We start from the raw sequence: 25755 nt of genomic DNA on the forward strand, positions 1-25755 counted from the left end.
TGGAACGTCCCAAGTGCATGGGCCAGGATAGAGGCTTCTCCTGATTCACGTAGCCACAGGGGATGGTAAACCCAAGATCAGCAGGCCAGAGAGCAGGGCACTTCACAGGCTGTGAAGATCAATGAATCCCAAGATTGGCAGGCAAGATGGCAGGTAAGCGGCTAGCTCAAGTCCCAAGAACTGGAGGTCAGGTGAACAGGTGCCAGCTACAGGATCTAGAGTAAGCAAAAGCCAATAAGTCTTGCCAGAAAATCGACTTATATATTCAATACAGGCCACACCCCAAAGGAAACTCCATTTCAACTGATTGGCTAGTCACAGCAGATCCCATCATGGAGGTGATGACATTATATCAAATCTCATCATGGAATTGATCTCATCATCATACAACTGCCATACTGTATCATAACTGCCAAACCACTGAGAATCATGGCCCAACCAAGTTGACACATAACCTTAACTATCACGAAGTCCAAAACAGTTACTAACAATTAGTCCTTCAGTAGAGCAAAGAGTCCTCAGAGTGAGGTTACTCAGGTATGAGTCATTCAGGTCTGCTGCAGATGTCCATCTGATCTGGTCAGGTTCTCCAAAAGTCACCTTGGCTTCACCTCTTCTGGTATCTGATAAAATTTAACTGAGTGAAGAATATTCCCTTGCTCTGAGTCTTGTGATGTATCAGCATAGCAAAACCTTTAAAGAACTTTAGGCTTGGCCACTGTCTTAGGCTGGGTTCTCTAGAGAAGCAAAACCAGTAAAGTGTATAAATATATAGAGAGGTTTCTATCAAAGAAATGGCTCACATGATTGCAGAGGCTGGAACATCCTGAGTCAGTGGATTAGGATAGAGGCTTCCCCAGATTCACGTAGCTGCAGGGGCTGGCAAACCCAAGATCAGCAGGTCAGAGAGCAGAGGTCCTGCTCTCAGGCTGTGAAGATTGAGGAATACCAAGATCAGCAGATGAGCTGATAGCTCAAGTCCCAAGAAATGAAGGTCAGATGAACAGGAGGCAGCCACAGGATTCAGTGCAAGCAGAAAGCCAGAACATCTGCTTATATTCGGATGCAGGCCACACCGCCAAGGTAACTCCCTTTCAACTGATTGGCTACTCATAGCAGATCCCATCATGGTAGTCATCACATATAAACACTGAGAATCGTGGCCCAGCCAAGTTGACACACAGTCTTAACCATCACAGCCACTGTACTTGAGTCCAAGTGCCTCCCCCTTTTTCTACTCTTTCACACTTACAGCTTCTGCAACTGCAATTAACCTTGTTAACAATCATTACTCACAGCTGACTCATATAATCATATCAGCCTCTTCTCACATTCTTTCTTCCCCAGATCCATCAGGAAAAAAGGAAACTGTTCAGTGGGGATCCTCCCTTGTCCCCATCATTTTGAGTGTAAGCACATCCATGAAAGCATGAAAACCAGCAGTTTCATGCCTTTATCTCCCCCCATTTTAGATAGCCAATGTATAAATTGCCCATCCCTATCAAACCAGTACTCTGAGGAGACAAGCGTGTTCCTTGGTCTGAAGAATTTTCTGTTCTTGTCGGAACTTTGAGCATCTACATCCGTAAGCAAAGTCCATTCCAGAGCAAGCCATCAAATTTACACCAGCTCATGCTGTCAAACATCTCTCTCCATTCAGTCAGGTCCTGGTCAGCTCATCCCTACCCACTGCGGGTTAAGTCAATGAGTACCAGCCATAGGCTCAGGAGTCCATACAACCCCTCTGCACTTCAGTCCAGCCAGCCCCTTCTTTCTCTTTCTTATCCCTAGTCCCAGTGGGCTAGGTCAACAGGTACCACCCATACGCTCAGAAGTCCACACAACTCCCCACACTTCAGACCAGCCAGCCCTTTGTCTCTCCCTCTCAGCCCTATCCTCTGTGAGCTAGGTCAACAGGTGCCAATGAAACATGCTGTGCCTCCCCCACTTTCACTCATGAGTGGACCCTGGTGGTCACCACAGGCAAGCATACCAGGCTGTCTACTTGCCAGCTTCCTTTAACTTTCAGTCCTGGAAGAGGGCTCTGCTGATGAGCACTGATTTTTCCTGGCTCAATGCACCCAAAGGCAAACCACTTGAAATTCAAAAGGTAAAACAGTCATTTTTTTTGTTCAGGTCTTTTCTTCAAAGGCAAATCTTCTGCTCTCTCAGCAGTTCTCAGTAGGCCTGGATGTCTTTTCAAATGCAAATTCCTGGGTAGGGCTCAGGTTTTTGATCCAAGACCCCAATACTCTATATGCAGGCCTCCTGCATTCAAATCAACAGCCTGTGTTTCTTTTGGGCAAATTCTAGTTCCCCTTTTAGCATATCCAATCAAGTATTTCCTGAAGGCAGAGTTATACACTCTCTGTAATCTACAATACCCAATATTCATTTCTATCATACATTTAGGTCTGCTTTACAACACCAGGTAGGAGAAATATTCAGTACCCACAGATCATTCAAATAAACAGATAACATTTTTCAAAAACATTCCAGTTTCATCTTTTCCACCCCTTGACTATCTTCTCATTCCCATGCAAATGGCCTTGGGCCTCTGGCTAGGTGGAACCAGTAGACCCTGGCTCCCTATCAATCATCCTGTTTAATCCACCTGGCTTTTGCCCCAGGCCACTCCAGATACTGCTTTTCTCCCCTCAGCTGCAGTATAACATCTCTTACTTTCCTTTCAACCATTACAGGTGACAACAATCAAAGTAGCCCTCTAAGAATTGAAAGTTTCACTTCCCACTCTCTTTGTTCTTTCTCTTATGAAGTCCCATGCTTCTATAAGTCTGGAGCCATTGCAACAAATCCTGCTCCTGACACCAACTGTAAAAATGGTGTGGTGGGGGCATCTGACCTCCTTTAACTTCACAAGGGGGAAAGAAAATCAAGATCAACAGCTCAAGGCTGACTCCCATGAGGTGGAGGTCAGCCATACCTCCTCTCGTCAAACTTTTTACCAATTCTGACACCAGCTATCCCTCCCATGGCACTCTCTACTTCTCTACTGGTTCGATAATTTGTGGCAATGGCCACACAGAACTCACAGACCATACTCACAGCTATGGGGTTTATTAGGGAATATTACAATTCAGGTTCAGGAACACTCAGGACACAGTTCTTCCATCAGGACAGCCTTTTCTCAGCTGTGCCCACAGGCAGGTCTCTCTCTGGCCCTTGGCCCCTTGGTCTGGCCTCTGCCCTGCTTGGGAAAGTGTTACAAAGCTCTTTTGTCTCTGCCAATAAGTATTCAGAAGCATCCCACTCCGCCACTACATGGGTTGGCAAACCTAGCTCCACCAAGTGCCCAGAGCCACTCTACTCTGACAGCAAGCCTCCTGCCAGAAGGCACTCAGCTGTCTTGCTCTGTGGGCCAGGAAGTCCACCGGGTCATCTCTTGCCCATCTCCTGCTGGTATCCTGCCTCTGCTACCACTGTTTCTTTGCCACCACTTCTCACTATCTTTGGTGTTACAGCTCTCTCTCTCTGTCTCCTGGGTCTAGGAGGGTCTTAGCACAGCTCCAAAGGACATGCTTTGCTCCCATCTCTTCTTCTTGGTGGTAGTGAGATACTCCCTTTCCACCTCTGGGGTGGCTCATTTTAAGCCTAGCAGGATGGCAAAACTGACCAATTCCTTTGTTAGAGTTTCATACACCTTATTTGCATGACCCCACCTCACAAGGGTACCATGGACCTTATTTGCATTATTAGCAAGCTGTCCAATCCCCTCGGTGGGCCACAAGTACCTTATTTGCATAGGCGCACCCAATCATTTGATGGGAGTTACAAAACCTGGCAAAAAAGATCATATGAAAGTGATCCATGGCACTGCAATCACAAACTCAGATACCTCCCTGGCAATGTGTGGATTGGGCCAGGTGAAAGGCAACAAGGCGGGGTAGAACATGTGGCAACCAGACAGCATGGCCCACCTCAGGGCATTCACATTCTTAATCTTTTATAAGGCTCTGACAGCCAATCACACTGTGTCCTATTTGCCACCCCAGTCTTAACTACAGGCTTAACTACCTCCCTAAAAAGCTCCTTTCTACCCTCACTGTCACCACCCAGGTGCTCATCACTCACAGCAGGATGCTGCAGGAGTCTCCTCCTTCATGGCCTTTCTGCCCACCAGTCCAGCTGCTCAACAGAGCCATGCACTGTCCCTTCCCCGAGCACTCTACCCCTACAGGTGTGGGTGCTCACATGCAGCACTCACAGCCCCACCAAATGGACCATGGTAGAATGACTTTGCAGTCAGACAGCTCTGGGTTCAAATCCCAGCTCTGCCAATTATTAGCTGGGTCACTTTGGATAAGTTATTTAACTTCTCTGAACCTCTATTTTATCTCTTTAAGAAGGGGGTTATGGTGATAACTAGAGTTCCTGGGTGGTGCAAAGAATTAAGGTACTTGGTTGCCAACTGATAAGTTGGAGGTTTCAGTCCACCCACAGGTGTCTCAGAAGAAAAGCCTGGCAATCTACTTCCCAAAAAATCAGCCATTAAAAACCCTATGGAGCACAGTTCTACCCCGACACACATTGGGTCACCATGAGCCAGAATCAACTCAATGGCAACTGGTTGCTTGGTTGATAGTGATAGGTACAACACAAAGTCTTTACGAACACTAAATGCATTCATGCCCAGTGCCACGCGCTCAGTTGGCATTGCACCCCACCATGGGAAACACACAGTAGATGCACAAACATATGATAGTCGTTTGCTTCCCTTTCCATATCTCCTGCAAGCCTGGGAAGTCAGGGAGGAAGGGTAACTTGCCAGCTGGTAAATGGAACACTCAGGTTTCAAACCCAGGTCGGTTTCTCATCAGCAAAATGGGGACAGTAACTACAGCCATGCATGGTGGTTACACAGATTTAGAGGAGAAGACCTGTGACATGTGGCAGTGGGGCATGGGGTAGACCAGAGCTGAACTAGTCCCTGGTCCAGAGGGAGGATTGCAGGCCAGGACCATAAAAGCCCTTTGCAACAAAAGCACGAACAGTAAAAGACAAAATAAATAAATGGGACCTCATAAAAATCAAAAAATTTTGCTCATCAAAAGATGTTACAAAAAAATGTGAAAAGACAAGCTACCAACTGGGAGAACATCTTTGGAAACCATGTACTTGATAAGAACCTAATAACCAAAATATATATAAAACTTTGACAACTCTAACAACAAAAAGACAACCCAATCATAAAATGGTCAAAGGATGCAAATAGACATTTCAACAAAGAGGATACTCAAATATCCACCAAACATATGAAAATAAATATATATATATATATACTCAATGTAATTAGCCATCAGAGAGATGCAAAACAAAACCGCGATGAAATACCATTTCATTCCCACTAGAATGGCTAGAATGACTAAGATAAAAAAAAATGTTGGAGAGGATGTTGGGAAATTGGAATCCTTATCCATTGCTGATGGGAATGCAAAATGGTACAGCTGTCTTGGAAAACAACGAGGCGATTTCTCAAAAAACTTAAAATAGAACTACCATGTGACCTACCAGTTCAACTCCTAGGTATATACAGAAAAGACTTGAAAGCAGAGACTCAGACACTTGTACACCAATGTTCATTGCCGCACCATTCACAATAGCCAAAAGGTGGAAACAACCTAAATGCCCATCAGGGGATGAATGGATAAACAAAATGTGGTACATACATACAATGGAATACTACTCAACCAATAAAAAAAAAAAAAACACTGCCATCGAGTAGATTCCAACTCATAATGACCCTATAGGACAGAGAAGAACTGCCCCATAGGATTTCCAAGGAACGGTTGGTAGATTCGAACTGCCGACCTTTTATTTAGCAGCTGTAGCTCTTAACCACTATGCCACCACGGTTTCCACTCAACCAACAGGAAAAATAAATCTTGATGAATGCTACAATGTGGATGGAGCTTGAAGACATTACGCTGAGTGAAATAAGTCAATGACAAAAGGACAAATACTGTATGACATCACTTATATAAAAAGACAAGAAAAGGCAAACACGTACTGTATAAAGACCAGAGTTTATCAGTGGTTACCAGGGGTGGTAGGGAGGGAGAAAAGGGAGGTTACTGTTTATAGAGTACTGAGTTTCGGTGTATAGTGATGGAAAACTCACATTGATTAAGGGTAGGGTTGTACAGCCAATTATTGTAAGTAATGCCAATAAATTGTATACCCTTAAAAAGTTGAATTGGCAAAAGTTGTGTGATAGAGATTTACATCAACAACACACGCACACAGAGTATCTGCTGAGGCTACTTATATACAACCAAACATGTCATAGATTTGGCTCCTTAGTTTGGATGTTTAGGATCATGGTTTCATGGGACAGCCCAGTTAATTGGCCTAATTATGTGTTTAGTGCTTTTGTTGTAACTCCTAGTTCATTTTGTAGTTCCTGGGGTCTTAAAAGCTTGCAAGCAGCCATCCAAGACACAACAATTAGTCTCTATTTGCCTGGAGAAACAGAAAAAGACAGACAGGAATAGAGGAGGAAATTTAATGTGTGGCTAATTGCTTCCAGGAACAACTGCCTCCTCTGCCATGAGACCAGAACTGGATGGTCCCTGGCTACCATTACTGAACGTTTAGATCAAAGGTTCTATAGAAGAATCCTGATCAAAAAGGGGAAAATACGTAAGAAAAGTTCAGATTCTCGTGGACTCCAGAATTTCTGGAGCCACGGAGGCTGGATAAACCCCTGAAACTATTGCCCTGATATAACCTTTAACCCTTAAACTAAATATATCCCCTGAAGTCTTCTTAGCACCAAACAGTAAAAGCTTAGCTTAACTAGTAAAAAATGTCTGCCTTGAGCATTAAGCTCTTTTAAGATCTTTCTATAGGGATCAAATGGACAACAGCAACTCGAAAGATTAGATAGGAACCTTACGGAGCAGTGAGTTTATGTTAATGGGAAACAACTCGGAAAAGGAGGGAGAATGGTTGCACAACTTGAAGAATGTAATCAATGTCATTGAATTGTACATGTAGAAATTGTTGAATTGGTGTATTTTGCTGTATATATTCTCAATGATAAAATAAATTTTAACAAAAATTTTTGAAGAAAAAAAAAGAAGATTCCTTCTAATTCCTCTGTGCATGTTATTTCAGAGTATATGTTTTCAGAGAGCAATGACCATGACAGTTTATAAGCTTCGTCAGAATCATGAGTAGACAGGAGCCCCAATTCAAAAAGATTTTTCACTGAGTTGATCCAAAAACTATGAGTTTTGGAACTTTTAACTCATTTAGTCTCCTTCCCATCTCCTCCAAAAAGTGTCATATGATGCATACTAATAAAACTTAATTGATTTTGAATTAAAAAGTAATAATAATAAAGCCCTTTGCACACCTTACAAGGAGTCCTGGTGGCCCAAACAGTTAAGTGCTCAACTGCTAACCAAATGGTTGGTGCTTGTAACCCATCCAGCGGCTCTGTGGGAGAAGGGCCTGGTGATCGGCTTCCGTAAAGGTAACAGCCAAGAAAACCCTATGGGGCAGGTCTACCCTGCCACATGGGGTTGCTAGGAGTCCAAATCTACTCTACGGCACAGAACAACACACCTGATACATCTCATGCTTCAAGGCTCCACCCCCATTGTTACAATAAAATGCACCCCTGTCCCTCTGTAAGTAGAACTCTGCTTTAAATTTAAAAGGATTTTCATAAATTTGCGTTTGAAATTACTTGACTATGAGTAATGCATTTCATTTACTATTGGCTATGATTTTTCTTCAATCATTCTGCATACTCTGGAATGCCTGCCAAAATTCCAACTTACAAATTGTTTTCAAATATAATGACATTTGTATGGATACTAAACAAATATTAAAGTTGACGTGCTACTTTCTGAAGGCATTTAATTAAACATTTATCCATTTTGACTTCACCCTTTTCCTATTTCGCAGCCTCCGGAATTTTTCTTCAGGTCTCCACCATTTCCCTGGTCTTGGACATGACAGGCCTGCCCACAAAGCCAGGGGATTCTCACCTTCCCCATCTCCAGGCACGCAGGCCACTCCTGCAGGTCCAGCTACCAAGACCACCAGACTGTCCAGGGCACCCTGATTTGGGGCAACCACGTTCTCATTTTGAAAAAAAAAAAAAAGCAACTTGTCAGACATTAGCTTAAATGGGGTTTAAACCTGTTTTGGAGTTTCATGTAAATAATTTACAAATGACATAATACCTCGATGGGGTGAATGCACTGATGTAGGATTTGGAAATGAGGATCACCGTCATCCTGGCCAAACACCCACCTCAAGTCTGGTGGACACTGCCCGTTCCCCCCCCCGCTCCCCGCCACTCACCTGGGGAGGTGAACCAGTGTGGGGTGGGGTGGGGCATGACCTGCACTCATGCCCTCAATGCTGCCCCATCTATGGTGTTTTGTAACTGACTGGGACAGTCCCTGATGTAGAACTTGCTCAGAGCTGGCTCCACAAGGCAGACTCAGGGAGGCAGGTTTGTTTGCCTGTTTTATCATGCTCAGTTTGGGGGCATTTTAAAGCAAACTAGTTGTTTAAATTCCCTCCATCTTTCACAAAGAAGTCTACAGACACCTCCCAGGAAGGTCACAGGGAGGAGCACGATTCCAAAAACGAGGAGGCGAGAGGTCGACAGGGGCAGGGCAATGAAAGGACTTTAAATCTGTTTACAACAGAGCAGGTGTTCTGAATCTGCCCAGCGGGCCTAGAGGTCAGGAGGTGATGGACAGGGGATGGGGCACACCAGGGCTGCTTGATTTCTATCAAGAACCATAAAAAATTTATATTTTGGACCCAGTAATTTCACTCACAGGCAGCTATTGCTGTTGTTGGGTGCCATCAAGTCAATTCCAACTCATAGTGACTCCATGTGACAGAGTAGAACTACCCCACAGGGTTTCCTAGCCTGTAATCTTTGCAGGAGCACACCGCCAGGTTTTTCTCCCACAGAGCTGCTGGGTGGGTTCAAACAGCCAACCTCTGGGTTAGCAGCCAACTGCTTAACCACTGTGCCACCAGGGCTCTTCGTGGGCAGCTAAACTAGGGTATTTATTGAGAGCTTTCTTACTGCTTTCTATCCAGTGATTGAGTGAATCCAAAACCGACCCCTATGAGGAAAGTGCTATTATTATTCCCATGAAACAAGTGAGAAGCTGGAGGCACAGAGAGGGGAAGCAACTTGCCCAAGGTCACACAGCCAGAAAGTTGGAGTCAAAATGCAAACCCAGGTGGTCCGGCTCCAGATCAGACACTGTTAGCCACATTCGCCTATAGTTATTCTTAACAGAGAAGAGCTGGTGACGGCAAATTACGGTGAGGTTCACAATGGGACCGTGCTCAGTAGTTAAAATGCACGTTTACAAAGAGTATTTTAATGAAATATGAAATGTGGAAATGATTTTAAAAATACAAAATTATATATACAATATGATCTCAACTCTTAAAAGTGCCTTTTTTAAAAAAGACCAGGAGTATATAAATATATTAAAATATATAGTAAATATATCTCAGGTATGCAGTAGGTGATTAACAAATATTTGGTGATATTTGTAGACTATGAGTGGTGATTTTTTCTTTTTCCCATTTTTCTATATTTTCCAAATTCCTTTAAAGAGAATAATTTTCTTTTCAGATAGGAAAAAGTATTAAGGCTTTACAGTTTTAAAATTCTTTGTCATGTTTGAGAGGGAAATTTCTGAGAAACTAAAGCCAGAAGTAAGTTGTTAAAACAAATAGTGGAGAGGCTGCTAAGAAACTCTTTAAATTGGTAATATTCTTAGAGCTAGGCCTCAGAACACATTGAGAACACACAGGGGAGCAAAAAAAATGGAATAAGAGATTCTATTAAACGACAAATTCTATGAGTAAACATGGCGTCCTTACTGTCTTATATACTGACCAAGGAGACAGGCAATTCTGGCCTTCAAGGGACCTTCTAGAAAGATCTTCTAATCCTGCTTCCTTGTTTTATAAATGAAGAAAAGAGAGAGCACATTTTTATTATTAAGTGTATTCACCTCCTTAAAAAGTAAAGTTTCCTTCACCCTTGGGGCCTGCAAGAAAAGGAGGAGGTGCTAGACGCTGAGCTGCTCTGGCTTCCAGCCTAGGTCCTGCCTCTGGCCACTTTCACCTCCTGAGCCTGTTTCCCCACCCAGAAATCAGTCAGAGGTGCTCAGTCTCTTTCAGTGTCCAGCTCTAACATTCAGTTCTATGGTATATAAGTGGCTAGAATGGATCGCTGCGAGTTGGTATCAACTAGATGGGTTAGGTCCCGGGGTAGCGCAAACTATTCTCTCTTGGCTATTAACAGAAAGTTTGGCTGTTCGAACCCACCCAGTGGCACCACAGAAGAAAGGCCTGCCTATATCTGCTTCCATAAGATTGTTGAAGATCCCAGCCAAGAAAACCCTGTGGAAAACTCAGTTCTACTCTGAACACATGGGGTCGCCATGAGTCAGACTCGACAGCAACGGGTTTGTTTTTTAGAACTGGCAAGAGAGGTCTTTTGGAGACTGACCCTGGGTCTCAGCCAAGGAGAAGCCTGGCGGGAGGGCAGGGGAATCAGCGTATCGTCTGCCAAGGTACAGAGGGTATCTGCTGAGGAGGCACCGAGCCAGATACAGACTTGCTCCTAAGCGTTGAGAGTCCGGCATGGCTAGGATAGAGCAAGCTGAGTGGAAGGGGAGGGCAAAGCCTGCGCCACAGCTCCCCCACCCAGCCCTCAATTATACACAGGCTCACGCTGTTCTAGGGTAATTGGTACTGAAGCAGTCGCCTGTCTCTTCTTCTCACCACACAGCTGCAGGCAGCTTCAGGCGATGGTGGCAGCAGCAGCTGCTGGCCACAGGCTTCTCTGTGGCCCACCCAGAATCCTGCATAGCACAGGGCACATCCCACCTTCCTCTTTACAAGGGCAACGGACTCCCATAAGCTCTGTGCCCAAGAGGGAGCTCCAGAAATTCTTGTGTATTAGGCACAAGACAGAAGCCAGATTGGTTAAGGTCCCCTTCAGAGTGCGCAGGCTTGCTCCAACCTCCTGCAATAGCATCTCCTGAGAGCTTACAGATGTTTACATTGTACCCTCTCCTAACCAGCTACCGTTGATTCCAATTTATGGCAATCCCATGTGTGTCTGGGTAGAACTGTGCTCCACAGGGCTTTCAAGGGTTTTCTACTTTTGGAAGTAGATCATCAGGCCTTTCCTCCAAAGGGACTCAAACCACCAGCTTTTCAGTTAACAACCAAGTATACTAACCATTTGCACCACCCAGGAGCACTCTCCATCTACTAAATCCCAATCTCTGGTACAAAAATCAAACCAAACCCAGTGCCATCAAGTCGATTCCGACTCATAGCAACCTTATAGGACAGAGCAGAACTGCCCCATGGAGTTTCCAAGGAGCGCCTGGCGGATTCGAACTGCCGACCCTTTGGTTAGCAGCCGTAGCACTTAACCGCTAAGCCACCAGGGTTTCCCAATCTCTGGTAGGAGACTGGAAATCTGCATTTTGAACAAGCTCCCCAAAAGATCCTGATGTCCCCAAAGCTTGAGAACCACTGGCTTCAGGTCTGCTTGTAAGTGCATATCCCTACATCTACCGGGGGGTCCTAAGGGCTGGAAGTGGGAAGTATAAGGAAGGAAGGAAGGGGAAGCCATCCCCCAAGCTGTGTGACAGGGATATGTGTGACCTGGGGTCAAGTGTCCCCACAGATGGGGCAGGCTGGATGACGGCCTCAGATGGCAGATGAAGCTCCTGTCAGCATCTCCTCACTCCCAGCTTCCTAAGTTGGTTGCCACATATCACCCCAGCCCAGGTGCTCCCCAGGGAATGCTCCATCCAAAATGCTCCTGGCCCCCAACCTCCACCACCCTGACCATGGCTCCCCCTCGCCCAACAGAGACCCCGCCCGCCTCATAACTTAAATAGTCTTTATTTCTCATGCACTAGGAAAGATGGGACTGTATGAAACACTGTATTTCACAGCAAGAGCCTCCATCCAGAACACAACACATGGGACCAGACAGGATCCAGGTCTGGCCAGAGCTCTGGGACCATCCCAGCGGTACCACCTCCAGGGCTAGTGGCAGATCCAGGACCCTCTGCTGCAGTGGCCCCAGACACAGCACAGGGCAGCTGCCCCCTCCCACAGAGGCACAGGAAGCTGACACCAGAGGAGCACATGGACTGCAGAAAAGACAGAGAAGGCTGCTGGGGTGGTGACTTGGCAGAGGCTGGGAAGTGTGGAGGTCCTGCTCCAGCACCTCCAACGCCTGAGTCCATCCCCTCAGTGACAGGCAGCCCGGGCTGCGACTGAGCTCTCAACCAGAGTAAAAGCCACATGAACAAGGTGGGGCCTGAATGTGGGCCCTGGCTAAAGCTTGGGTGCGGCCAGGCAGGACCCCAAAGGCTAGAGGGGCCAGCCCCACAACCTTGCCAGGCCCCTGTGGACACTGGAGGTACCCGCAGGACAGCCACACCTCAGAAGATCCTGGGGCAGGGGCACCAGCAGGGCCAGCCCTCAAACCCTCGACCATCAGGTGCCGCCTGAGCTAAGACAATGGAGAAGCAGATTCCTGGGCATCATTTTCACTGGGTGGCACAGGGACAGCTAAGTGGTCAGACATGCAGGACAAAAACAGAGAAGAACCAAGACATGCAGAGACCACAACGTGACGGGAGGGATCTGAGAGAGAAACGTGGTCAGAATGCTGAGGTGAGTGGGCATGGCCTGGCCAGGCTCATTGAGGCCCCGGGCTGATGGTGAGGCCCGCCTCCTCCGGGATGGTTTCCAGCATCTCACTCTGGACGGCCTGAGTGATGAGGGCCAGCTCCTGGCACAGCGTCTCGTAGCGGTAGCCCACGCGGATGTCTGGCACATTAGTACGGCGGATGTCATTGCCCTCAGGGCCCTCCTTGGTGTAGTTGGGTCCCAGCCAGTGGCTCTTTACCTGAGGGGGTTGGGGGAACGGGCAAGGTTGCAGCCATCCCGGGGCAGAGCCAGGACCCCAGGGAGCTTCCCAAATGCAGAGGTAAGAGGGGTGTCAAGGTGTAGGCAGGCCCGGGGTGGACGCAGTACCTTGTGGGAGAAGCCACTCATGAGCACACTGTTGCGGGCCAGCTCACACATGTCGCAGGAGCTGAGCTTCCACACCTGGGTGGCAATGCTGTACTCCTCCATCAGTGGTTCCTGCACAAACCAGTCTCCCTCAGGCCCTGACCCAGCCACCCCCTCCCTCCCTCTCTGTGGGATTTGCAGACCTGGCTAGCTGGCCACTGGTCTGCTGCACTCCACCAGCAGGGGGCAGCACCAACCCTGTGAGACAGAAGTGCTGGGGGTCTGCAAGTCCCAGGACACCTGCCCACCTGGCTGCCTGCCAGGTTCTGACCTTGGTAAAGTGAAATTGCAGGGGGTCATCGGTGGACAGCGAGACCATGAGGCCGCGGGACAGGTACTCGGGTAGTGGGTTCCGGTGATAGCTGAGGAAGAGGCTGTTGTTGCTGAGCGGGGACATGGCAATGCCAATCTGGGCCAGGTAATACAGGTACTGTAGGACCGGGGCCTGGGCGGGCGAGAGAGCAGCAGAAACTTTGAGGTGGCCTCAAGGTCAGGGAGGACATTCTGGGTGTGAGGTACAGGCCATGGTAAGTGGGCAGGGGAGGGGAACTCAGGGTGGGCCCAATGTACAGAGCATCAGTGACGGCCAGAGTCCAAGGCAGAGCCCAGTCTGGAGGCTGGGGTGGGAAGTGGTGCAGAGGGTCAGTTATACTGAGAGGGGGAATCCTAACTGGGAGCTCAGTGGGGAGGTGACTGACTGGGGGGTGGTGCTGGGGGTGCAGGCCCTGACCTTGCGTAGCAGCAGCCCGTGAGAGATGTTCTCAGCCAGCATGAAGGCCGACACCAGGTGGTGGATGGGCCCAGCCTCCCCGCAGTGTGGCCTCAGCACAAACGTGTGGAAGCCCCTCTGCCTGGGGGCATGAAGACTGGTCAGTTCCTGAGCCTGGGCTCCTGGGCCCCCACCCAATACACACCTGCCCTCCAACCAGTGGCTGTGTGGGCCTGGTATAAGGGGGCACCGGTCGTCCTTGATGGTGAGGGGTGAGGGATGGAGCACCAAGGGCAGAGAAAGAACCCATCCAGTCCAGGGGTGGGGAGAAAAGGGAGGTCAGGGCTCTGGTGGCCCCAGCCTGGGTCAGGCCCACAGCAAAGTCTGCTGGGTGGAAGGGTAAGGCAGGGAGCAGAGATGCAGCATGGGGCAGGGCAAGCACCTGCGCAGGTGGTTCAGCACGGCCATGTTGGCGAAGGTGTAGTACAGGTAGTAGGAGTAGGGTGGGTTGTCCTCCTCCACCCAGGCCTCGGGGAGGGGGCTCTCCATGTTGAAGACGTGGTTCTCAGGCTTGGACTCATCGTCCACACTGTCAAAGCCATCCACCTGGCACAGGACAGGCGGTCAGACCCAGCCCTCCACCTGGCACATGAGCCCTGCTGGCCAGCGGCCCCACAGCCAGCCTGTGCTGCCCACTCACATGCTCCAGGAAGAGGTGCAGCTCCGGGTGGCTGGCAGGGTGCACGGTGGCCTCGAAGAGTGGCAGGAAGATGTTCTCCAGCATCTCCTGGAAGTTGGCCAGCTGGCCCTTGGTCCGGTACACGTCACTGCAGGCCAGATACAGGCACACGTGAACGTACACACAGGTCAGGATGGGTGGGAGACCAGCAGGCCAGCAGGGTCAGGGCCTGGCCTGTGGTCACAGAACCACTCTGGAACCACGCTGGGAAGAGAGGACACCAGGGAGGCCAGGCTGGACAGACCATGGTGGAACTAGGCAGGCCCCTTCTCTACACAGCCGCCCTGGAGGGCAGGAGGTAGGCCCTGGCCCAGGGACTCTCCGCCCCACATCCCTCCCACCCCAGGGACACTCACAAGAGCCGGGGCACCTGCACAAGCCAGCGAACGTTGGGCGAGTGCACACGGTGCATCACAGCCCAGCGTGCCAGCTTGTCCCACTCATCCCGTGAGCGGCCGTAGATGGAGAGCCGAAGCTCAGCGTTCTGGTATTTGCTCTCCTCCAGGTCTGACATCACCTCCTGGGAGACACATGTGGGGCAGCTGTCACACTCAGATTCCCACCCCGCCTGTCTCTGCACCCATCACATGTGCTCAGGAGGACCTCTTTATGTACCTTTTGTTTAACTTTCATTATGGAAATTTTAAAACACACATAAAAATAGAAAAAATAGTACAAGACACCTTCCTATACCTATAAACAAGTTTCAAATATTATCAACTTTCTGCCATTCTTCGTCCATGTATTCTCCCCCATCCCACCTCTAAGATAGGAGGGTACTTGGGACACATAAATGAAGAAGAAAACAAGAGACAGACAAAACAGATCTCCCAAAGCTTACATTCTGATAGAGTGAGACAGTTAATAAGCATATAAATTATAAGCATGTTAGCGTTTGGTAAGTGTCACGGATAAAAGAAAAAGCAGAGCAAGGTTAAGTGTGGGATGACGTCGGGATTGACATCTCAAGGCAGAATGGTCAGAGTTATAAAAAAAAGAAAATTGTTTTTAGACAAAGAAAATTGAACATATTATGGATATGAGATGATATACACGGAGTGTTATTTTAGTTGGATATAATGGCGTTTTGGCTGTGTTTTTGAAAGCTGCATGCATCTTATCCATCTCCCTTACCCCGTGCAAACCCCAGACACTCAGGCTCTCAGCTCAGTCGGGAAGGGTGCCCACAGGCCAGCACTGCCCCTCTGGTACATGACGGGCCCTGGCAGCCACTCCTCCTTACCTTGATGATGTGAGCAAAGTATTTCCCAGAAACCCTGTTGTCAGTCTTGATGAAGATCTCCCGGAGAACAGACTCCCCAATAGGGTTGTACTTGGCATTGAATTTGTCAAAGCGATGGAAGGTGTTCCTGTCCTGGGGGAGACGGGCAGGTCTCAGTCATCCTGCACCTGTGTTGGCCCAGCCCCTCAGCCTCCTGTGCACAGGGACAGACCGCGTGCACGTCGAGCGTGTCCACGCTCAGGTCGTAGGCAGTGAGGTTCATGCTCTCAAAGACCTCCCGAAGCGTCTGCTCTCGGCCCTGCTCCACGTGCACAATCTCCTCCAGGTGCCGCTTCATCGCCCGCTTGATGAAGCGCAGCAGGTGCTTCTGGTTCATGCAGGACGAAGCGTGGATGTGCGTGTCCACCTGGGCAGAGCAGGGGACTGCAAGTCCACCCGAGGCCGGGAAGGTCCAGGCCCCAGGGCAGCAAGATGCGAGAGGACCCCTCCACACTGGGTGCTGGGTGGGCGCCCAAGCTCCTGAGGGGGAGGCTGGGCGAGGCACAGGGTTAGGGACACACAGGCCAAGGGTTGAGGGCCCACCTTGCGGATGTTGTAGAAGTCCCGGTGGGGTACCTTCTTCTGGGCAGCCAGCTCCTTCATCTCATTGAGTAGCACGTGCATCTGGAATTTGGAGCTCAGGTACTGCAGCCGGCGGTAGCAGAATGACTTTCTAGGCAGGGGGGGAACCAGGTAGGGAGTCAGGGCCCTACGGGAGGTGCCTCGGAAGGGCCTGGGTGGGTGCAGTAGGGCTCACTGATTAGGAATGGACAAGAGACCAGGGCAGGTGTTTGGGGGTGGGCTGGGGAATCTGGTCTGGAAGGGGAGTTGACTGTCTAGGACAGGTGGGGGCTCACATGGGGCCATTGATAATCAGGGCCATCAGCACGTTGACGTCAGCCACAAACTCCTGCAGGTCGGGGTATGGCAGCTCCAGCTCTAAGCAACTGGCATGTAGGGGAAGCTGGATGAGGAGAGGAAGCCAGGCCATGGCCCCTCCCTGAGCCAATGCAGCCTCCCCACAGCCTCCCCCACCACACCACAGCCCTCTTACTGCTCATCTGGTTCCCTGCGGGTGTAGACATGCACCACGCCTCGCACCATGCGCAGCCCGAAGCCCAGATCCCCAGGCATGGTGCTTGGCTCGCAGTGCTCGTAAGGGTGCTGCTCCAGTGCAGGGGGGTGCACAGGGGCATCTGCAGGGTGGGAGGGGAGGCAGGGTGGGAGCGGAGTCACGGCCAGGGCTCTCCCAGACTCCTCCACCTTTCCAAAGCACGGTGAGGCCAACTGCTCACCCACTGCCCACCAGAGGCCCTGAAGAGGGTGAGCGATGCCAAAGGCCCCAGCAGGGCAGCTCCTGCCCCTACTTCCACCCCACCCCCAGGGCCACCAAGAGGCTGGGAGGAGCCCAGGTAGAGAAGAAGCAGCCAGGACAGAGGTTCCTGGGCCCCAAGCTCAGGGAGCCCGGGAGACCAGGGCAGTTAAAGGAGGCAGGGGTAAGGGTCCCACCAGCAGACACAGGGGTCTCGGGGCCCTGCTCGTAGGTCCGGATCTCAAGAGGCTTCTCGGCCAGCTGCTGCAGGTACCGGCGGGTAGTGGGGCAGAAGCTCTGCAGCGACAAAGCCATGTACTTCTCCCGGATGAAGAGGGCCCGCACCACACTCTTGGCTGCATCCAGGAGGTCTGTGAACGGCACCTGGAGACAAGGGTGGGGCACATTCTTCTTGGTCTCTGACCCCAGACCCAGACTCACTCACCTCCTCCCCACACTCTCCCCATCCCCCACAGCCCCTGATTCTAGACACACTCAGATACTCTGGTCCCAGTGCACTCAAATACCCACCAGCCAGGCCCTCTGCCCCTCCAGCTTTTGGCAAGAGAAACGCCTTCTCCTGCCCACCCACTGCCTCCAGCTCCCCCAGTTGGATGAGCTCCCGGGACACCTGGGGATGGGGACCCAAGCCCGCACCCCACACTCACCCCGCACTTCTCCTCTCCGGAGATGGTAACTCGCTGGAATTCCCGCTCCAGCAGCCCATCACGCTCCCTCAGGCTACGGTCACCCTGGCCCTCACCCTGTTCCTTGTAGAGCCTACACAGGCAGGTGGCCAAGGGGGGCTTAGAGGTGGCAGCGGGCAGGCCCCACTCAGCCTCCCCCCACCCTCCAACCTCCTTACTGTAGGTCCGAGTCACTGTCTGTCTTCAGGAAATCTTGCTTGGCCCGAAGCAGGATGTCTGGCTCCAGCCTAGAGGTGAGAGAGGCGAGAGGTCAGACAGATAACAGGGGCGCCCTTTCTCCCCCTGACACTGAGCTGTGCAGTCAGTACACGTGATCCTCGCAGGCACAGAACTCTGTGCCGTGGTGCTGTTGTGACCCCACTTTGGAGATGAGAAAACAGACCCAGAAGTTAAGCAGTATGTTCCAGGCCACACTGGTGGGAAGAGAGACAGAACCAGAATGCAAGCAGCCTGACTCAAAGCCTGTGCTTCCAACCACCGCTGTGTTGCCAGGCCTGAGTGGAAAGCGGGGAGACAGGGGTTCTGAAAGCCACAGAATGGGGAGCAGAAGGAGGCTCCGCCAACTGCCTGTGGGCACCCAGCAGGCTCCAGAGGTCAGGTGGGGGGCTCACTTGACATCCTGGCTGATCTGCCGCTCCAGGCGCTGGCGCCGCTCCTCCAGCTGCTCAATGGGGCTCTCCTCGGGGAACTCATAGGGGGCACTGCGGAGCTCACTCTCAGCCAGCGAACGGCTGAACAGCTCCTGGTGGGAGGGACAGGAGGCCAGCTGGGAGAGGGTCAGCATGCCTGGGGATGGGAAGGGCAGCGGGGCTAGAGGTGCCTGGGAGTGGCAGGGTGGGGGTTGGGGGGAGGCTGGGGGACAGCTGACAGCTGAGGTGGGGAAGGAGGAGGGCAGAGGCAGGGCACGGGGCAGCACTGAGGGCCGGGCGATACCTCTGCGATCTCCTTGCATTTGCCATCCATAGATGTGCGCAGGTCGAGAGGGAAGTGCTTGAGGCAGGGGGCAGGTCCCGACAGGGAGCGAGTGGACTGCAGAGGAGGGGCCCCCAGCCCAGCTCGAGCCTCTGTGGGGACAGCGACACCAGGGCCAGTGGGTTGAGGTCCAGAGTCTGGGCACTGGCCAGGGTGCCCCTAGAAGCCCTGGGCCCCTGCCCACCCCAGGCCAGCCCCAAAGAGAGGCCAAAGAGGCCCCAGACAGCTGGCGATCAATCTTCTGAGGAATGAGCCTGCATGTGGCTCCCACAGGACCTCACCCAACCCAGGTTTGGGGTGGAACCCTGGATCTGGCCCTGGGACAAGTAAGTTCATTCACTCCAGGAATAAGAACCTGAATCCTGGACTAGGCTCTACTCCCTCGGGCCATGAGAACATCCACGTGAGTGCCTCCCACAGGGTTCACACACACAGAAAAACACACAGCAGGCTCTCATTAAAGGACCAGGTGGCCACATCATGGATCCATAGCTCACAGCTCCAGGGTAGGCAGGCCAGGATCAGGCTTCTAGACAAGTAGACCCTCCACGCAGAGGGGCAGGGCCCCCACCTGATATCCCAGACCTAGAGACCACAGGAGCAATCCTCGCTGCCACTCAGCTCTGACCTGGGGACCAGCCCCCAGGGAGGAGGAGGGGAAGTGTAGACCTGTTTGGCAGCGGGAGCCCTGCCTCCTCCCAGGAGACCCGCCCTCTCCCCCAGGACCCCAGGGCTGCCAAGATGTGGCCTGGCCCCAGCCTGCCCCTCCCACTGTTGGCTGCCCCTCCAAAAGAGCTGCCACAAACAGGCTACGCCACTCAGAGGCCCCAGGATCTGGGCCAGAGGCCCCAGGGAGGGCTCTGAGAAAGGGATGTCAGACAGAAACCAGAGGTCTCTCTCCATTGAGGGGCAGAAGGCCTTAGCTACCATGAGGAGGCTGGCTCCAAAGGCCTTGGAGCTGCTAGTCTGTAAGGACTGCCTGAGCTCCCAGCCCACCCTGAGGGGCCCTCCCTGGCAGGAAGCTCTCCACACTCAACTTAGTTCTCCTAGCCAGCTCTGGGGTGCTCCCCTCCAGCACCCTCCCTTCCCCTCTCCACCCTGGCTTAGGAAAGGACTGGGGGCTCTGCCCAGCAGTGCACCTTAAAGTCTCTGTGCCTACTTCCCAGTAGTCCCGAGTCCAGTGCCCCAGATGGACAAAGGGAAAGAGAAGGTGCCTGTCCCAGATCCAGGACCCAGACCCCCCCCTCACCCTGGTCTCTGCCTGGGCCCTACCTGCAGAGTTCAGGCAACTGCGGCCAGCAGCCCTGTGCCCCTTGCCTGCCTGCTTGCCGTGTGAAGCTGCAGCCAGTCCCCCAGGACAGCTCAGGGGCCGGCACGGGCTATACCAAGTACAGCTGCCGGCAGGGGAGACCCTGGGATGGTGGAGAAGAGCATGGGGCTAGGGGAGTTCAGGGGAGCCCAGAAATCAGGGAAGGGACATCAGAGTTGGAAGATAAAAAGAACCGCAGAACTGAAGAGGGCCTTAACCACTACAGTACCACGGCCCAGCCAAATGTGGCGGCCCCACAGGGGGAGGAGCAGGGCAGGTTGATATGGGCAGGGCAGGCTGGCAGGGAGGAGCCAAGCCTCCTTAAAATCCTCTGCCCTAGGAGACAGAGTGAGCAGGGCCTGGATGGCCAAAGAGTAAGAGGGGAGAAAAAGGAAGGGGAAACCAACCCTCATCGGCTCCACACCCAGCAGCCCTGGGCTGCTCCCTCTGCTTAGAGGCCATGTTGCCACCACTGCCCTCTGGGCCCCTGCCTAGGGGCTCCCTAGGGGGAGACTCTACTGGAGAGAAGAGCTGGCTGGCAGCTGGAACAGAGGCCTCATCGGGTAGGAGTCAGTCACAGAAGTTTTCCCACTGCCCAGCTTCTTGCGGGGAGGGGGTGGGTGCATGGACCCCTAGACTTCCAACCCCTGTCCCAAGCTTATCATCAGGGACAGGACAAACTGCCCAGAAGATGAGTTTTGGGAGAGCTGGAGAACTCGAGTCTGTTTTCACTTAGGGGCAAGTCTCTGGTCCTCCTCTAGGTGATAAGCGGTTCCCGCCCTGCCTGGCCCCAGCCAGCTCAGTCTCAGGGAGATAACGCTCTGCAAGTGTTCTTAAAACTGCAAGGAGGGTGCCAAGCAAGGGGCTGCGATGACAGACTGTCTTGGGACCCTCAAAACAGCTTCCACATGTAGCCTTACCCACTGGGGGGTGGGCCCCTGGGCCCAGCACTGGGCCAAGGCAGCTGAGCAGTGAAGGGCAGAGAAGAGAACTTGGCAGGGGAGGAGATGAGGGGTGACACTATCTCTTACTTAGAAGAGGAAGGAAAATAGGCCCCTCCCCTGCCCTTCATATAACTGGACTATGTGAAGAAGAACATGGCATCAAGAATAAAGAAAAACTCAACAACCTGCAATATGCAGATGACACAACCTTGCTTGCTGAAAGCAAAGAGGACTCAGAGCACTTTTTGATGAAGATCAAAGACTACAGCCTTCACTATGGATTACATCTCAACGTAAAAAAAATAAAAATCCTCATAACTAGACCAGTAAGTAACACTACAACAAACGGAGAAAAGACTGCAGTTGTCAAGGATTTCATTTTACTTGGATCCATAATCAACGGCCATGGAAGCAGCAATCGAGAAATCAAACAACACATTGCATTGGGCAAATCTGCTGCAAAAGACCTCTTTAAAATGTTAAAAAGCAAAGATGCCACCCTGAAGACTAAGGTGCGCCTGACTCAAGCCATGGTATTTTCAACTGCCTCATATGCATGAGAAAGCTGGACTATGAATAAGGAAGACTGAAGAAGAATCGATGCCTTGGAATTATGTATTGACAAAGAATACTGAATATGCCATGGACTGCCAGAAGTACAAACAAATCTGACTTGGAAGTGGTACAGCCAAAATGCTCCTTAAAAGTGAGGATGGTGAGACTCATTTCACGTTCTTTGGACATGTTATCAGGAGGACCAGTCCCTGGAGAAGGACATCATGCTTGGTAAAGTAGAGGGTATGCAAAAGAAAAAAAGACCCTCAATGAGATGGATTGACAGTGGCTGCAACAATGGGCTCAAACGTAACAATGATTGTGAGGATGGCACAGGATCGGGCAGTGTTTCGTTCTGTTGTACATAGGGTCACTGTGAGTTGGAACCAACTCCACCATACCTAACAACAGCCCTGCCCCCAGGGTGTCGGGCAGAGCCAAAGGTCCTTGCTTGCCTAAGAACCCTGATCCTACATACCTGCTCCCCAAATACAGCCCCAGGCCACTTCCAACCCGCTCAAGGGGAGGCAGACCATAAACCTCATGGCTGTTCTGTTTTGGGTCAGCAATATGGGAGCTGAAGGCCCAATTCTCAGCCCCCTCTCCAAATGGGATAGCCTGGGGCCCCACAACTATCATGGGGGTGACAAGGACAGCCAGAGCCTTCCACAAACCTGCCATGGCACTGGGTGGGTAATCTCCAAACTCTGTGGGGCCAGGGCATAGAAGACTCAACTGCCAGCTGGGTCCCTTTTCCCAGTTCCTCTGCTGGAGGTTGCCGGTTACAGCACCACACACACATATACTCCCATACTCACAGTCACACAGGGGGAGGGTCAACCAAAGGCCAGAGGGGCCCAACCCCACCAGTCCATGCACAGCTACTCCCCAGCCACTCCCACTAACTCCAAGATTCTGGCCACCCATCTCCTCTCTTCACCAGGAGCCCCTCTCTCACTGCCAAGCGTGCTGAAGAGTACCAGATGCTCTCACCCAAGGTCTCTGGTTCAGCAACTGGTATAGATCTAGCCCCAGCGGACACATCTTTTGGATGGCAAAGAACTGGGCACAGATAAAAATGACCCTCAACACAGTACAGGCCTCAGGCCAGGCATCTTCAGTGGCATACAAAATACAGATGGGAGATGTTCAAGCTATAGGTACAGGCACCTGCTGAGGGAGTTGGCTTGACCTTGTTGCCAAAATGGGGGTGGGTCCTTCCTCAGCCACAAGGGCCTGGGGGCACCAGGCAGCAGGCAGACTCTATCCCTCAGCAGGCACAGGCCCAGGCAACTGAGCCTTCAGGGAGATCACTGCCGCACCGCACTGCCTGCTCCAAATGGTGCAGAGATGCTCCCAGAGTGGAAGCCGAACCAAAGGGTGCAGGAGCACACGCAGCACAGCTGCAGCCCCCGCTTGAACCCCCACACATGCCTGACTCATGGAACCCTATCCCCATGAGGAGGCTCATACACAGACCAGGAACGAGCAAACCATACAGCCACAAAGCTGAGCTTCCCAGCTCCAAGATGCCTGCCAGCGATGGTCTGCCCTAACGTCAGACCCCCAGCCAGTAGGTTCTGGGTCTGGGGTCCTAGAAAGCGGAGCTAGCTGCAGGAGGAAGCCTGAGCCTACCTGGGAAGGCACAGCCACCAGTCGGTGTGGCCAGTCGGAAAACCACACACCCCCAATCCATTCACACACTCCACACACTGACACGTGTGCATACATACTTCTTGCTGCACCCACACCAACTCCTTGTTAACAGAGGACAGCATCCCCGACACAGAAACCTCAGTCACCCCCCACCCCACCATCCTATACACACGACCTTCCAAGCCAGCTGTTCCTGGGATCGAGGGGCAAGTCTGCAGAGTGGGTACCGGAGAAGGGGAATCCCTCTCTGAGGGGCCAGTGGTCTGGGCTAGAGGTGGTAGGGAAAGAGGTGCCTCCTGGCCGGGAAGCAGACTCACCTGGTACTGCGGCTGAGGCCTGCAGGCTGGCCCGCTTCTTAAAGGGATACTTGGCCTTGGGCTTGCTGGGGCCAGATGGATAGGATGCCATGGCTGGGGCCGCGGCGACAATGCGCGGGGAGCCTGAATGGCTCCGGCTGGGGCCTCGCTTTGCCACATCCAACCCTTTCCTACGCTCCGCCCCCAGCGGGAGTGACTGATGCAGGAAGCAGCGGCCCGGCGGGCGGAAGAGGCCCTGGCCATGATTTCTGGTGTTGTCTAGGCAACCTCGGGGAGTGGGGTCTCCATCCCGCCCCTTATCCCTCCGCTCCCTCCCCTCCTCAATTCCTGGAGTGATGTGACTGATGGTGACCCGACTCGGGGGGTTGGGGGAAAAAGCCAGTCCCCAGCTCTCAACCCACCCCTCAGGAACCCTCACCCCTTGCCAGGACTCCGGGGCAAAGGAGCCAAAGTCCAGGTTGGCTGGTCCAGCCAGTCCCGGAGAAAAAAAAAAAACACGATCCAGTCCCCGCCTCCAAGCTGAGAACACGTTCCTCCCAAGGCAGGCGTACTGGGTCACTTCTCTTTGAAAACCTAGCCCCTCTGGGACAGAGCCCCCTTTTTTTCTCTATCTGATCCCCAGCTCCAGTGGTAGCCCAGGTCGGGAGGAGGGTGTGGGTAGAACGGAGAATCTCAGCCCGGTAAGGAGGGGCCGGTCTTGGGAAAATTCCACTGTCGGGCAGAAGCTACCCTCTAGGAAGACAGGAGGAGGGGGCTTGTCTGGGGGTCTGGGAAAGAGACCCCAGCTGCTTCTGACTTTTCCCTCTGTCTTTCCACACTCACGCGCTCCTTCCCTAAACCCCTCCCCCCCGCAGGGGGAGCTGATGGCTTCCCTAGGTTCTGCAGGCTGTGCTGAGACCCCCAACCGCCTGTCACCCTTGCCATCCCCAGGACCCTCCTCCCAACACACGCACACACACTCACCTGAGGCCATGCTGCCCAAGCCCCAAGGGGCACGGGGGAGGCTCTCCGCGAGGGTCTGCGGAGCCGGGAAGCCTGGGTCAGGAGGGAGGAGGGGAGGCTGGGGCCGAGACCCCCGTCAAGACGCTCCAAGGGCCCCTGCTCCGGCACTGAGGTGGAAGAAGTAAGGTAGCCTTTCAAAACTGCCAGCTAGCAGGAGGCAGATCCCGGCCGATCTCGGCGGCTGGAATGGGCTCGGGGGACCCCGGAGTCCAGGCCCCCAGCCCAGCGACAGAGGCGGGCAAGCCACGTGCTGCCCAGGGAGCGGGGCCTGGAACTCGTCCAGGCTCCTGAACACTCTCTGGGTACCTGGGTCGGGGCCGGCAGATGGACTGTGAGGGAATCACGCAACAGGTGCGACCCCGCCAAAAACCCGCCCACGCCTAGCCGGTCTTTGCGGCCCCAGGCCCCGCCCCCGCTCGGTCCGCCGCCGCCGGGCCAGCCCCAGCCCCACCCGCGCCATTTTTTCTCTTGCCGGCGCCACGTGGGCAGCGACCGCAGGGCTTGGCGACTTGGTTCCCGGGTCTTGGGCAAGTCCCTGAACTTTCCATGGGTCAGCTTCCTCATCAGTAAGATGGTAATAATAATCAGTAAGATGGTAATGGATGATAATAGTACGTCACTCAAAGGGGTATTGTGAAGATTAAAGATAAAGCCCATATTTGCACAGGGCCTAGCACAAAGCGCCCAATAAAAGGTAGCTGTTATCCCAGGATTTACTTTAAGCAGAAGTGGTAGCCCAGCATTCCCACTCTAGGTCATCAGCTTTTTTCTGACAGGCGTAGGTAGGGAGGGTGTGCCCTGCAATTCTGGCTCCCCTTTCCACATTTATTTCTGTATTTGGTGGTGACGAGCATAGGCTCTGTGGCCAAATTGCCTGGGTTCAAATCCAGGCTTCTCCACCCACTGCCTGACTGACGTTGGCCAAGTTACTTCTCTGTACTTCCATTTTCCTTGTAACATGAGTGTACGAGTATCTGAAGATTATTAGGATAAATGACGTAATACATGTAAAGTGCTCAGAACGGTGCCTGGCCTGTAGTTATCACTGTCATGTCTTTTACCTTGGTTCCCCTTCCACCCTCTGACACACTGATTCACCTTATCGCCTGTAAAGAAGTGA

General features: G+C 52.2%; 1 protein-coding gene across 6 annotated transcripts; it reads right to left on the minus strand.

The window, feature by feature from the left end:
- Positions 1-11925: 11925 nt before the first annotated feature.
- On the minus strand, positions 11926-25037 carry AMPD2 (adenosine monophosphate deaminase 2). Of its 6 annotated transcripts, XM_023547443.2 has the most exons (19): positions 24942-25037; positions 24597-24742; positions 18814-18944; positions 18492-18646; positions 18039-18107; positions 17842-17953; positions 17371-17557; positions 16916-17057; positions 16719-16808; positions 16405-16534; positions 16034-16228; positions 15823-15954; positions 14936-15099; positions 14541-14667; positions 14283-14446; positions 13862-13982; positions 13403-13576; positions 13093-13203; positions 11926-12964 (listed from the first exon to the last, which is right to left on the minus strand). In XM_023547443.2, the coding sequence occupies exons 2-19, from the start codon at positions 24604-24606 to the stop codon at positions 12755-12757; spliced, it is 2424 nt and encodes an 807-aa protein (XP_023403211.1). In that variant the 5' UTR covers positions 24607-24742; positions 24942-25037; the 3' UTR covers positions 11926-12754. The 6 variants fall into 6 exon arrangements, with proteins under 6 accessions (XP_023403211.1, XP_010587847.1, XP_010587849.1 ...); XM_010589545.3 differs by lacking the exons at positions 24597-24742; positions 24942-25037 and adding an exon at positions 23634-24234; XM_010589547.3 differs by lacking the exons at positions 24597-24742; positions 24942-25037 and adding an exon at positions 23634-24232 and having other exon boundaries at positions 18492-18622.
- Between the last annotated feature and the right edge of the window lie 718 nt (positions 25038-25755).

The sequence above is a fragment of the Loxodonta africana genome, chromosome 3, assembly GCF_030014295.1.
Source record: "Loxodonta africana isolate mLoxAfr1 chromosome 3, mLoxAfr1.hap2, whole genome shotgun sequence".
In the NCBI taxonomy this organism is placed as follows: Eukaryota; Metazoa; Chordata; class Mammalia; order Proboscidea; family Elephantidae; genus Loxodonta; species Loxodonta africana.